General features: G+C 40.4%; 1 protein-coding gene and 1 long non-coding RNA gene across 3 annotated transcripts in view; one reads left to right on the forward strand and one right to left on the reverse strand.

Moving 5' to 3' along the window:
* Positions 1-12,942, reverse strand: part of LOC146716864 (teneurin-3) — a 119,342-nt gene that overhangs the window by 31,081 nt on the left and 75,319 nt on the right. For both annotated transcript variants that reach the window (XM_085469167.1, XM_085469160.1), the window contains exons 11-16: positions 9,965-10,150; positions 7,300-7,320; positions 6,782-6,805; positions 5,484-5,630; positions 4,729-4,945; positions 96-215 (exon numbers count right to left, since the gene is read on the reverse strand). In XM_085469167.1, the coding sequence (XP_085325293.1) occupies positions 96-215; positions 4,729-4,945; positions 5,484-5,630; positions 6,782-6,805; positions 7,300-7,320; positions 9,965-10,150 (715 nt within the window). The remainder of the gene's footprint in view (positions 1-95; positions 216-4,728; positions 4,946-5,483; positions 5,631-6,781; positions 6,806-7,299; positions 7,321-9,964; positions 10,151-12,942) is intronic.
* Positions 197-12,942, forward strand: part of LOC146716865 (uncharacterized) — a 27,816-nt gene continuing 15,070 nt past the window's right edge. The window contains exon 1 of the long non-coding RNA XR_014922351.1: positions 197-340. This is a non-coding gene — a long non-coding RNA (uncharacterized LOC146716865). The remainder of the gene's footprint in view (positions 341-12,942) is intronic.

The following is a 12,942-nucleotide window of genomic DNA, read 5'->3' on the forward strand; positions in this document are numbered from 1 at the left end:
CCAAGACTGAGCTGGCTGGGTGTCTGCTTGTACACTTGTTGATCGTTGTGTTGTATGCCCCTAATGATGCACGTGAGCAGGGGAAACTAACTTACATGCCATCTTGCCGTGTGATAGTATAGCCGTACTCTGAGTAGTGCAGAAAAGACACGTTGACTCCAATCAGCGGTGTCCCATCTCCCGTTAGGACCTGACCCCGGATGACTGATGCCAGGCTGTGAGGGCAAACAAACACAGAAAGAGCTGAGTAAACAAACAATGCCAGCCGGTGTCAACAAGCATCCACCGCATCAGCACTGCTCACAACTGTCATCCCCTTGCCCGAGGCATGAGCTAAGAGGTATGACTTACTGATTGTTAAGAACACACACACGTCAGTGGTCGTTACTCATGAAAACGGCACCTAACAGAGCCACTCTCTGTGTCTGTTTACTGCTTTTAAGGACCCATAAATCAGTCGGTTGAGGGCTTCTTGTTAAGATTTTGCAGCGTCTTGCACTCGTATTGCAGCATTTATATTCCACAAGAATGCAAATATAGATTTTTTTCATGCATTTAATGCGCAAAATAAAAATAGGTGCTGTTATGACAAGACACAACTGAACACACTACGTATAGCTGTAAGGGCATTTCAATTTGTGAGGCCATTGCAGAAAACTGTGGGAATAAAGTGTAAACACACAGCATCTTCTCTAGCCAACAACATTCACAGTTAAATTATCAGTCTCCTCAGTAAAGTCAACTCGGTAAATGAAGTGTACAATACACCCAGCAGTGAGGCTATCAAATGAGATTCACGAGTGAAATATTCACAGTATTGTTATCTGACCTTGCTGAATTTGGAATTTCCCCTAAATTGTATTTGAAGAGGGTGTGATCCAAGTGTGATTATTCCAGCAAGTGCTGTTGCTTCTGAAAAAGAGCCTTTTGTCAGTGTCATACTGAAGTCTTGCGTTCGCTAGCGTGATAAATGTCTGTAGTAATACTTGTGATGAAAGATAATATATCAACAAGAATTGTGTTGGAATGAGCTCTTCAGCTCAGTTACAGACATCCTCTTGATGTGAGAAGTTGCAAAGCCAGGCAAGTGACGTGTCAAAAGGCACTTTATAGGAATTCAGAACAACAAAATTCAATGCTCGAGGCAAACTGTCACAAATGGAAAAAAATGAAGGGTTTTGAAAAAGAAAAGCAGTTCTACAACACAACAGAATCGCCACAGCGATTTTTTACAAGGTGAAGCCATAAGTACTCTAGATGTGAAAGGAAAAATGCAGTTGGAATACAGAACACATACAGTGTTAGGCAGTGACGAGTCAAAAGCGGAGGCTTTTGCTCATTTAAAGTCTGTGGGCAACAATGTGTGTATACGTTTGGTTCAAAAAGAAGAAAAGAGAATTTTTGAACACACTATGTCTATGTTTCCAACACAACAATGTGTTGGAAACATAAATCTGTCACCAGATGTTCACATATGGTGGCAGATTTATAATTTATGTAGTTCACCCTCTACCGCTGGTCAAACTGTAATGTTACTGGAGCAAATGGCAGCGGCAGTGGTGGTTATAGTGTTGGGTGGGGATGGGGGGTTAAATGCTTCACTTTAGGGTACCTCTGTGGTAGTTAGTCTGGCATGGGGGAGCATTACTCATTTAGTTTCCCCAACTCAGATTTTCCCTGCTGGTAAATGGATTTGCTTCTGGTCAATAGGTTCAGCACCTCTAGCAGTTCATTCCCTGTTTTCCCCTAAAAAAAAGGCATTTTCTTGTGCATTTCTGCTTTGTAAATCACAAACACGGAATATTCATACATAATTTAAAGCATCAGATATCCTCATCCTCTGCCATTATTCATCACGACTGCTGGGCCTGCAGGTAGAACTTGTCAAACACTAATCTTTATTTTTATATTCTTAAGTGCGAAGCGATTTGTTAAGGTAGTCCTCTGTTTGAAGGTACAGTTAAAGGGAAAAACAAAACTATATTTCTCCATCAACATTTAGCTGTTCCAATTTCTCAGCCGTGGAGCAGAATTTTAAAAGCGTTCCCTCTGCATTTTTCACCGGTGGGCAAAAAATTTTCTATTTTGCCACTTTATCTCCGGGTCATTACGTATATGAGAGTGAGAGCGTGTGTGCGAGAGAGAGCGAGAAAGAAAGATGATCAACAGCTTTAGCCTCTCATTTCCCTCCCGCTCCATGTCTGGTACAACCATCTCCCATCGTTTATTTACTGGCTCAAAGAACAAGGCCACTTAAGAGCCACAGCGAAGGTTCCCTCTTCCTTCCCTGTGACTCTATTAATCTTTTGAGAGGCAGACGGATGATACAAGAACTGAACCACCAAACAAACGCAAAGTCGCACCACCTGCTGAAACCCCAGAAATGAATCATATAATTCATGCATTCTTATCTGTCATTGTGCCAGACTGGCGGTAGAAAAACAACGTCTCAAAACCCAGCGGGAGACTTGTGTGGGGACATGTGATATGGCTGGGGAACTATTGTGCAGGGGAGAGGGTTGGGGGGATGGGGGGGGCATTACACCACAACACATGTTTTATTCTCTGTGCTATACGAGGGACAACTTTACTGCTGAGTTCTGAAACCTGACCACACACTGAAATCGGCTGCCTTTCTCTGGGCTAACACAATGTCTCATTTCTCTACCTTTAAACATCAGATACTCTACGGCTTGGCATAACAGTCACTACCGTCGCTGAAAGTCTTCTCTTCTGGCATTGTTCCAGTGCTTCAGAGACTCTCATAATGTATACTCTGCAAAGGCAGTGGATAAATTATTCACGCTATAACCTCAAATGAATTAAAAAACAAAAAGGGGTCTCCAAACAAACCCTGTCACTACTAAATTCTACTTCATTATATGACTCTTTCAAAATGTACTTCATGTATGCAGTATTTGCCATGTAGCGATAAGATTTAAAAAAAGGTAATTAATTTTGTAAAATTTAGGACTACGCATGTTTGCAGAGCTCCTAAAACACTGTTTTTGACTATAAAACTAACTTCTATGAGGAGATAAAAAGGCAAATGAATATTTTGAGCAAGAGAGCTAATGCCACTGCCAGACATGAAATCGACATTAAGCTGAAGACAATGAGGATGAGGATTACTGAGAACCCGGCTGTGGGGAATTGCCTCATTCTATATTTTCAGTAAAGCATGCTATTTACATAAGGATTACTTTAAACTATTGGCGGAAATATTCCCAAAGCCTTCTGCACACAGTTTGGCAATCATTTTCCTCTCCATCAGTCACAAAACAAAGTCTTCTTGTGATTCTGAACAGATGTGGGAATGCACCGAAGTTTACATGAAAAATATAACAGTCTCTTCAGTTTGCACAGAGATATTGTACAGTACTTTAATCATGAGGTAAGGTCTTGTTGCTCTTTACATCAAACTTTTCAGTCATACAAAAACCACTAAAAATCAAATTCATGCAACGAGCTCAAGAAAAAGACGTAGGCATAGTGCAAGGTGTCACAATGAATAAAAGGAGTCCTGAGAAACACAAAAAGTTTCAGCTTTTATGCCCATCAGTGTCAAAATGTCTCAGAAGCACAATAAATCTGTGTGGGTAGAATGTGGGGTAAATATATCTAGTGGTGCATGTCAAAGAGTCGAAATCCAAAAGACTAAACTTCTTGAGGAATGTGAGGAAAAAAAATAAAATAATAATAAAACAAAAGAATAGTTTTTGAGCAGCTTTGCGAGGTTACACTAAACATTTCTGTGTGCAGTTTTTGTTTCTGTGCGTCCAGAGACCTGAGCAGTGTTTGGTTAATTGGTGATTACCCAATTAACACACTGATTGTCTGTCCAGGGCGTACCATGCCTCTCACCGTATGACAGATGGGCTAGGCTCTAGCCCCGCCCCCATGACCCTGAAGTGGATAAGCAGAGGAGAATGTAGAAAACGGGTATAACTGTGATGCTGTTTTTCAGGGTCAAAGTGATGTCCATTTTACATTCTCCAGGTTAAAATGACTGCCTGCACAGAATTTCATGACAGTGTATCATAGTTGGTAGCAGTGAGCAGCCAAACAACTGACAAATCTGCCTTTCACCGTGGCTAATAATTACAGGAAACTTTCTGCAATCCTGTACCTTCTTATAAAACAGAAATGTCAACTTTATGAGTTATGAACTAAAGAAGTGACTCATTGTCATCAAAGTGGTCATCATGTACAACATTGCAACAACAGGATTTTTCTAATTTTTTCAGTCAGTAATAACTTGACAAAATTATCCGTGTTTGATGTTTTTTGATGGAAGAACAGATTTAAATGAGAAAGCGTTCTATCAGGTCTCTGTTATACAAACTGTGTGTGACGGGCAGCTCACTGATGCAAAAATTAAATTATGCTGTACTTTCCTTTTTCAATTTGGAAAATCACATGGTCCTGTTATCTGGGTTTAAGCAGTCTAATCCTTATGTTTTTATAGTCATAAGGGCTGATTTTAACAGGGAGCAAGCTTATTCCTGAACCACTTAATCCCAACTTGTAGAATAAATAAATAAAACCGTGTGGCAACCAAGCGACTGTAAACAGGCTTGTCACTTTGACTGCAAAGACAAAGATGTGAGATCCTACGACATTTTCGAGGGGCTGCACAGGTGTGCCTCTCTACCGGTAATGAGACAGCAAACAGCTAACTGGATCCAAATAATTAAAAAGCTGTCAGTAACTCGTTAAGCTGCTTACCTGCTGTTGAAAGGGTTATCCCTGGGTATCACGTGACTGCCACTGGGGCCGATCAAAAAACTGACGCGTTCATAAAAGCTCTTAGAAGAAGACTGGGCGACTGAACTCTGGCTCTGGCTTGCGATGGCAGCTGGGTCAGGTGAGCCACGACAGTAGGTCTGACCCTGGCAGGCAATCTGAGTGCAGCAGTCTGGATCCATGCAGTCGATGAGCCCGTCTGGAAAACAGGAGGGGCGGTCAAGACAGGGAGGAAAAGCTCGGTTGACCTGGATATGTTTGGGTTTGACGAAGGAAAACATAAGCATCTCTATTACTGTGTTCACCTCTGATACACAAAGATGACTTCTTACATGAACTTAAGTTCATTAAAGCACCGACAGAGATCCTGCACTGACACAGAGTGTGAAGTGTCTGTCACCACACGCGAACCTCAAAAGTTCTGGGGTGTTGATTAGGCCAAGGAGAAGTTCATTAGAAATCCAGCTTGCAGAGTTTTAATATATAGTGCCAACAAGTCTTTATAATTGATCTACTGTATATTTTAAAGCATGCTGTTTAACAATCTGCTCTGCCTCTACATTAGCATATTCTTTCCAGTGATGTTTTATGTATGATTGATTTGTTTTGTTTGTTTGCAATGTCACCGAGGAGCCACATCAAAGCCAGTTTTCTGTCTGGTGCAATAAGAGATACGCACCAGTTTTTTTTCCCAAGGCTAAAAAGACAATTTGTATGAAGCTTTTACTTCTTCCTACCTCCCTCGTTATCCTTGCCATCTGAACAGAGCGTTTCGGTCGCTACATCGCATCCCAGCCCTCTCCATCCTGACTGGCAGATGCAGTGCCAGACGTTTTGATCCAGGACGCACCTCCCATTGTTGTTGCACAGCCCGGGGCAGCCGTCTGTCAACACATCACGTATATGTCAAACAGCCAAACGCATCAGGACGAGGAAATCAGGATGAGAAGGCGAGGAAGGGGTGAGAAGACAAGAGCGAAAGGGGCTTTTAGAGTGGACGGAGGAGAAGGAGGGACAAAAATGATTAAAAAAAAGAAGAAAAAAGACAGTAATAAGTGAACGTACGGTACAATACACCTCCAACAGGACTGGGGATGGGGGGCAGGGGAGGTGGGGAGTTGTGAGGCGTTACGGTCGTTTCACATGAGTTTTACTATAATGTGCAACCACAGCATAAAGGGAAATGCATGGGATAAAAGGACAACAAACCATCTCAGTTGTTTACTTACTGTTGAAAAGCCAGTGGGAGATGCTGCGAATGCTTGTTGAGTCAAATGCTCACAGCAGTGATTTTGTGTTTAAATCAAAGTCTGGATGGCTCTTTTTGAAGTAGCATCTTTTAAGGTTACATGGATCCTCACACTGTGATTTTTAAATGAACTGCAGTCTCTTAATGTCAATTCCCCAACAATTTTCTTGTTTATATGTGAATCAGAATTTCAAGGATCTTGCTCTTCTTCTTCTTTTATTTTAGTTAAAAGTTGCACAAATCCCATTTAAGAAGCTCGAAACACTGTCTTGGAAGTTCATTGCTTTTTCTTTTTTTTTTTGCCTGAATATAATTAAAGCAGGAGTAGTACATTGCAGATGTTTGAAGCACTCATGTGAAGTAACAGCAACATCAAAGGGAAGAGGAAGTGTATGTAAATAGCAGGGAGAAGAGTGAGAAGAGGAGGGAGGGTCTAGAGTCTCCACATTTACAGAAAACAGTGCACTTGCTGCCAGATCGCATTCCTTTTAGTGGAGGGTGAAGACAGGGAGCCCAAACATGACTAAACCACACCAGTTCAGGGCGTTTAATCTGGCAGACACAGGGAATTAAGACAGGGAGGAGAAGGGACCGTGGAGTCTGGTGTGAGACTGGTAAGGACGGACAGGAAATGAGGGGACATATCGAGGGGAGCAGGATCACAGCAGAAACATTATGATCGACTTGGACATAAAACAGGTGTATATACGCCGTGCTAGGAAAGACAAAGAGCAGGGAGGGATTGTTCGTGACAATCTCCCTTGGGGGGGTAGTGGTTCAATTTACCTTTATATCCTATCTTGACTGCTCCTATTACACAACCGAGGAAAGGGAAACATTTGGAAAAGAAAATTACTTATCGCTGTGGTGGCAGAGAGCTAAGACTGACAAACACATTTACTTATTGTAACTTACAGGGAGTACAAAAAGTGGAAACCGTGGTTGGCATAAAGCTGATGTACCTGCCAACTTGGTTTAAATATTTGGAAAAGAAGCTTTGCAGGTAGTTTTCCCGAAGATTATTGCTGTCCTCCCCACGTGTTAGCTGCTGCTCTAATTTCAATCTCTCTCCTCTGAATGTATCACAGTGGTTATGGTGATTGAGCCGAATAGCTAATATTAAGCATGAGTGACAGGATGTTATTGATATTACTGAAAGAGAGGGAAGCAGTGAGCTCACCCATTGCTAACACAGTTCACATTTTTAAGCAAAATAAAGGTGTTCAGCTGGCTCAGAAAAAAATATCTAGAGTGAAGTGTATAATTTTCAAGTGTAAAGTGTTTTTTTTTTTTTGTTTTGTTACCTGATACTCTTGAATCCAGGGCTAATACATGTAAGCCAAGACGGAGTTGCAAAGAGACAGACAGGCAGGCACACAAACATAAAATAGAAAAGAGAATGGACATAAGAAAAAGTTAGTTAAAGATATGTAAATAGGGGGGAAAACTGACAAGTAGGACATTTATGTAAGAGAAGAAGAAGAAAGAGAAGCAGCATATTTAGAGGGATGGATCCACAGTTTTGCTACATCAAGAGGAAACATCTAGCATTTAAAAAGTGAGTGTAGATGTTAATTAAAGCACTAAGTGATTAATCAGAATTATAGATGCCGATAATGATTTGTATTCTGTCTACAGGAAGCAACATAAAAGAATTCGGCAATATGTTCCCAGTGAAATATTCATTTTAAAACTCTCCAGCTGATTTACTTTGCCATAGAAAGATGGTCTAAAATAACGGCGAGCGCACTGTTTCTCTTTATATCTGTGTGTTATAACACTCTTTGTTGTCAGAGTGTATGAGCCAGTTTCATCTGGGTCTGCTTCAAAACATTTTACTGTCTGCTTGTCAGGAGTATAGGCTCGGCCTCATTCCAATATGAATGCATCATGAAGCAGAATACTATACTTTTTTTCCCCCATCATCTCTCCTTCAGCGATTTTAACAACAGCGTGCCAACGAACCAGCAGCACACAAAGACAAATCAAAAACACCTTAGCGGAAAACTGCAGTACTGAGAAAGCAGCGACAATGGGTTAAGTCTTGCATATGAAACAGGATCTAGATCCATGTGACAATACAATGGCCAAGGAAGTCCTCTATTCAGACTCTGACCATGTTATGTGATTAAAAGACGCTTTGTGCAAATGGCAGTTATTCAGGGTTTGAAAGACAAAATAGGCTCCCAGTCGTCCAAGAAAAGGTAACGCACTGCCTATTCATTGACCCTGCATCCAAAGCAAGGAGTTACTTTCCTGCTGGGAACCTTAAACAGAAGGAAGGAAAGAAAGCGAAAATGGATGATGCACAGTCGGCGCTTAGGAGGGAAAGATTAATAAGATCAGGAATGTGACCCCTCCAACAACTCCCTCACTGCAATCTCGTCTCCCCTTGGAGATGGATATGCGCTGTGGACAGCGGGATTGCTGATGAGAGAACTTGTAAATACATAATTAGGGTTCAAGAGTTTGGAGTGCTAGATCTTTGTTTCAGAGAGAATGTGTCGGCATTGAGAGGTTGGAAATTACACTTGGGGGAATGCTGCTTGAAGCGGCGGGTCAAGGTTTAACTACAGGACCTTTGACAAAGGGTAAGGTGTGAAGGAAGCTTGAGTTAAAGGTCAATAGGAAGTGACATCTTAGAACTCATTATCCTCATTAATGCCAGGTGAAGCACTGCCATTTCAGGAAAATGATATTCCAAAGAGGCCTACCCGTGGCTTTTTGGCTCCCTAAATACCTGCCCTTGACTCACTAAAAGAGGCGTCACTTCAGCAGGCGAAAGGTTGAATATCTAAACCGATGCTCTAAATTACAAAGTTAATTGTAATACGGCGTCGCAAGAAGATTTTTTTTCTTCTCTCTAAAGAGACGAGATAACATCTGTGCGTAAGATCCCGGCGCTTCTTTTTTTAAACTTGGAAAATGTTTCGTTACATCTTGATTTAAAAGCAAAACTGGCAACCTTGTAACAGAAATTCATTTTGTCAAGTTTCTCTCTGTTTCCAAGGTTTAATTCTAGTTTTAATCCACCTCCAGTACATTTATACTCACCACAATATTTGACAGCAGGTAAAAGACAAATAGATTTGTTGAACAGAAGCTGGTGGCCAAAAGGATCAGCAGCCAACAAAATTTTTTTTAAAATAAATAATAAAATTCATCAAATTAATAAAAATGAACGGAATGAATACATTGAAAAATGGTGCTATTATGTTCAGTATAGTCACCGAAGCTAGTGGGGGTGGAAGCACTCAAAGCTTTTACTGAAAAAGCAGCAAGACCGTGTAAATAGAGTCACTCTGAAGGAAAATCTGACACTAAAATGCTCAGTAATTATTGTAAAAGTGTTTATACCATAAAATTTGGATTATTCTCCAGCACCTAAATATTTACACGAGAAGTGCTTTGTTATTGCATCTGGTTAGTTATTGAGACAAAAAGGTCTTATATAGTTTCAAAAATGCGACAGGTTTGATAAACTGATGTTAAAAATCCGTAATAAACATGTAGCAGAGTAAATCTTTTTGAGTTACCCTCCAACGCTGACTGTGTCTGACAGACATTTAGAAGAAATGTTATAAGACACAGAAATGTTTAGAAGATATATAAATATATAAATAAACATAAAAAAAAAAGGAAGATAAGGATAAAGATCATGGATACAGTGTTTGGTTCAGTGATCTCTGAAAATTGGATTGCAAGACGCAGTTGTTTACCTCTAAGCTCTGTGAATATCATCAAAAACTACTCATCACTTGCCATGCTAAGGTAGTTGTATTGAAAAGGTAAGCAGCGACAGCAGTACCACAATCTGTGCCTGATGCTTGAAGCTGCGCTGAAAATACTGACATTCACACTCCAGAGCTGCCCTTTTAAATCTGCCCATAAATGAATTTCCTCTGCAGTTTGTGCCCTTCTGTCAAGGGTGTGTAGGTGTACGTTACTGTATGTGTCACCATGGCTCACCGATGGTGCAGTGTTCACCCGTCCAGCCCTGGTGGCAGTCACACTTGCCCTCTCGGCAGACTCCGTGGTCGATGCAGCGTGGGTGACAGTCCCTCTGCTCACATTCTGGTCCTGTCCAGCCTTCCTCGCAGTGACACACACCACTTATGCAGGAGCCGTGGGGGCCACAGTCCACCACACACACCTCTGTCGCAAAACAAAGAGCCATGGAGACATGTAGCTTCTGTTCCTTGAAAAGTCCTTTTTCCCCCTCCCTTCTAGACTCGTGTATTTTTGTATGCTGAATAGATGCATCTGCCAACGCAGAAAAAAAACGCTCTGATGTTTGCTAAGTGTGAGCTTCCTCAGTTAAAGTGGGCCAATAAGTTTAACTGTAAAAAAGACATAAAAACCGTGCAAGACAAATCCCAACACTGCAAGGCAACTACTTCAATGTCTGACACTATTTCATCTAAAGAGTCAAAATTACTGCTATCTGTTAAAAGAATGTTTAAGACGCATCGTTATACACGGGAAATGTCAGGCCTTTGCTGCTTTCTTGTGCGATATGGATCTCAGTGGACTTGTTGTGGAAACAATTCTTTTTAAAAAGAGTGTTAGACTGGAATGCACGACAGACATAAAAAAAAGAATAATTTGCATAGAAAAAATGTCCTTTTAAGTTTTATCCTGCTGCTACTTTACCAAAATGCAGACTGAGTGGTAAGAAAAAATAATATTTCTTCATCTACAATTTATCATATTAATCTTGACATATGACATGATCACTTTTATGGATCCAGGTGAAAATCCTATGTTTCCCATGTAGCCTTTAAACGACTGTACACTGCAATATGCACGGGGTGTACTGAAACTAGTTCAAATGCACACTGAAGAAATGAAAAATTAAAGGTTATAACATTCAAATATTCTGTATGTCCCATTGGAGCACTCGTGTTGGCCACACCTCCCACATTCCTTTCGCCTCTCAGCAAGGTGCAGACAAACAAAGAAACAAAGAAACAAAGAAAAAGCTCTGAAAACATAAGATTCAGCCATTTGTTTGCACCATTTTGAATCTCTGAGTTCGGTATTTGGGGAGTTGCCATGTTGTAGTCTGGAGCCAGACGAAAGGGTAGAGTGCCAAGTTATCAGCTAAGGCTAGCAGGGTGCATTCATACACTATATGGATGCATCTCACAGATAAGTACCTGCTAATTAGCACCAATATAAATAATAACATGCCATCTGTCGTAAGGGCGAGTGGAAGCAAGTGGATGGATGGATAAATAATGCTAGAAATTCACTGATTGACAAAAAAACAAAGAAATACGAAGAGAAAAAAAACAGCGAGACCTCTAGCACGATCTTAAATAACTGTCCACAAAAAACGTAAAATTTGTAACATAATTAAATTTAAAATGTGCTAAAAGGATCAAACACTACAAACATGGAGGATAGCTCCAGTTCAGTGACTCAAATTAGCCGTCTGTCAAACCACCACCTGTCTTTCAGAGAAGCCCCTCTCGCTTGTTAAGCAGTGCTGTATCAATCATGTTTCGTGGTCCAAGATCCTGCTGCATCCACAGAGGCTGCAGTCTATTTAACGTGTCGTAATGCTGTTTTATTTAATAGAAAGAATCATTTTCTATGACTATGTGGATGCTTCAGAAAAAAATCAGGGCCGTTTCACACAAAAAGCGACATGCTGTGCGCCGACCGCTAGGTTGACCAAGTCGGAAATTATGGTTGCACTGGCTGCTGCGCTATGCCTGTAATATGGAATTTCTGTCTATTACAGAGCCTGCTCTGGTCATTCTGTGTTTCTATTGGTTGTGTGAATGTTTGACATACTGTACTGCTGTCAAAAGTCAACCATAGCAGGTGCTCTTCGACTATCCTGCGCTTCACCCTTGATATTAAGCTTTGGATCATGACTTTTTCCACAGTAATTCAAACAACACATCAATATATTCAAAACCATCCTCGTGTTGTGGATGTGATCTTAGACGTTCTATTAACGGTTTTTTGAGGTTTTTTCTCTGTTTTCAGCATTTTTCTTGCTTCATGTTTGGCTTTGCCCGTTTACCCTCAACAAAACCTTTTACTAAGGGAAAAAATTATTAATTATATATTATTTATCATTTGATTCTAAGTCAGGTAACCCACCTTTACTAACTCTTCAAATGTCGTTGTTATTTATTTTTGCATTTCTGTTTATGTCCATAATGATAGAAAAGCCATTTTTGTTGTTGTTTTTTCCCCGAAATACTTCAATCAGAAAATATTTTATCATCTTTAGCGGGAAACTAAAGAGCTAACTTCTTGCAAAGTTCCAACTCCACTAAACTTTGTAAATCCTGTTTTCATAGCTTCTTGGATGTTAAACTTTGTTGAAAAACCTGGGAGAACAGCCACACTGATTATTTTGTTGGAGCTGAAAGAATTCAGACTGTTTTTAACTTTTACCCGCCCCTGAGTGTTTGATTTTGGGAACCAAAGGAGTCTTTGGACCTGGAAATGACGTCAGACTTAACCAGCGGATAATACATAGAAAAATAATCCCATAAAATAAACTTCTTTCTTTTGGACCAGGCTGTAAACCTGCTTTTCTTCTTCTCTCAAGTTTGGCCTTTTAACACGGAAGTCTATGAAGGTTTATCTGCTTTCCGAGCCCAAAACAAGTTGCATTTGGAAGAAATGGGCACCTTGGACTTTTCTCTTTTTTTCCCCTTAACCCGAGAAGTTGCTTGTGCTACTTCTTTAGATAGCAAAGTGTATAAAATAATCACTTATAGACTCTTTATAGGTATATAAAAATAAGCACTTGGTCTTCTTATTAATAACGTATGACTCATTCGACATCTAGCTGATAGAAAACTAATGTTCATGACAGTATCGTAATAAAAGGACATTTCTTTCCAGCACGCGCACAATCAACAGTTAATTTCTTGCTTTTGCTGTAGCTCCTGTAACTATTTTTTTAAATTCTAATTATT

This window comes from Copadichromis virginalis, linkage group LG2 (assembly GCF_057382275.1).
Source record: "Copadichromis virginalis isolate Kocher_CV1m ecotype Utaka linkage group LG2, C_Virginalis_male_GT1.1, whole genome shotgun sequence".
Taxonomy (NCBI): domain Eukaryota; kingdom Metazoa; phylum Chordata; class Actinopteri; order Cichliformes; family Cichlidae; genus Copadichromis; species Copadichromis virginalis.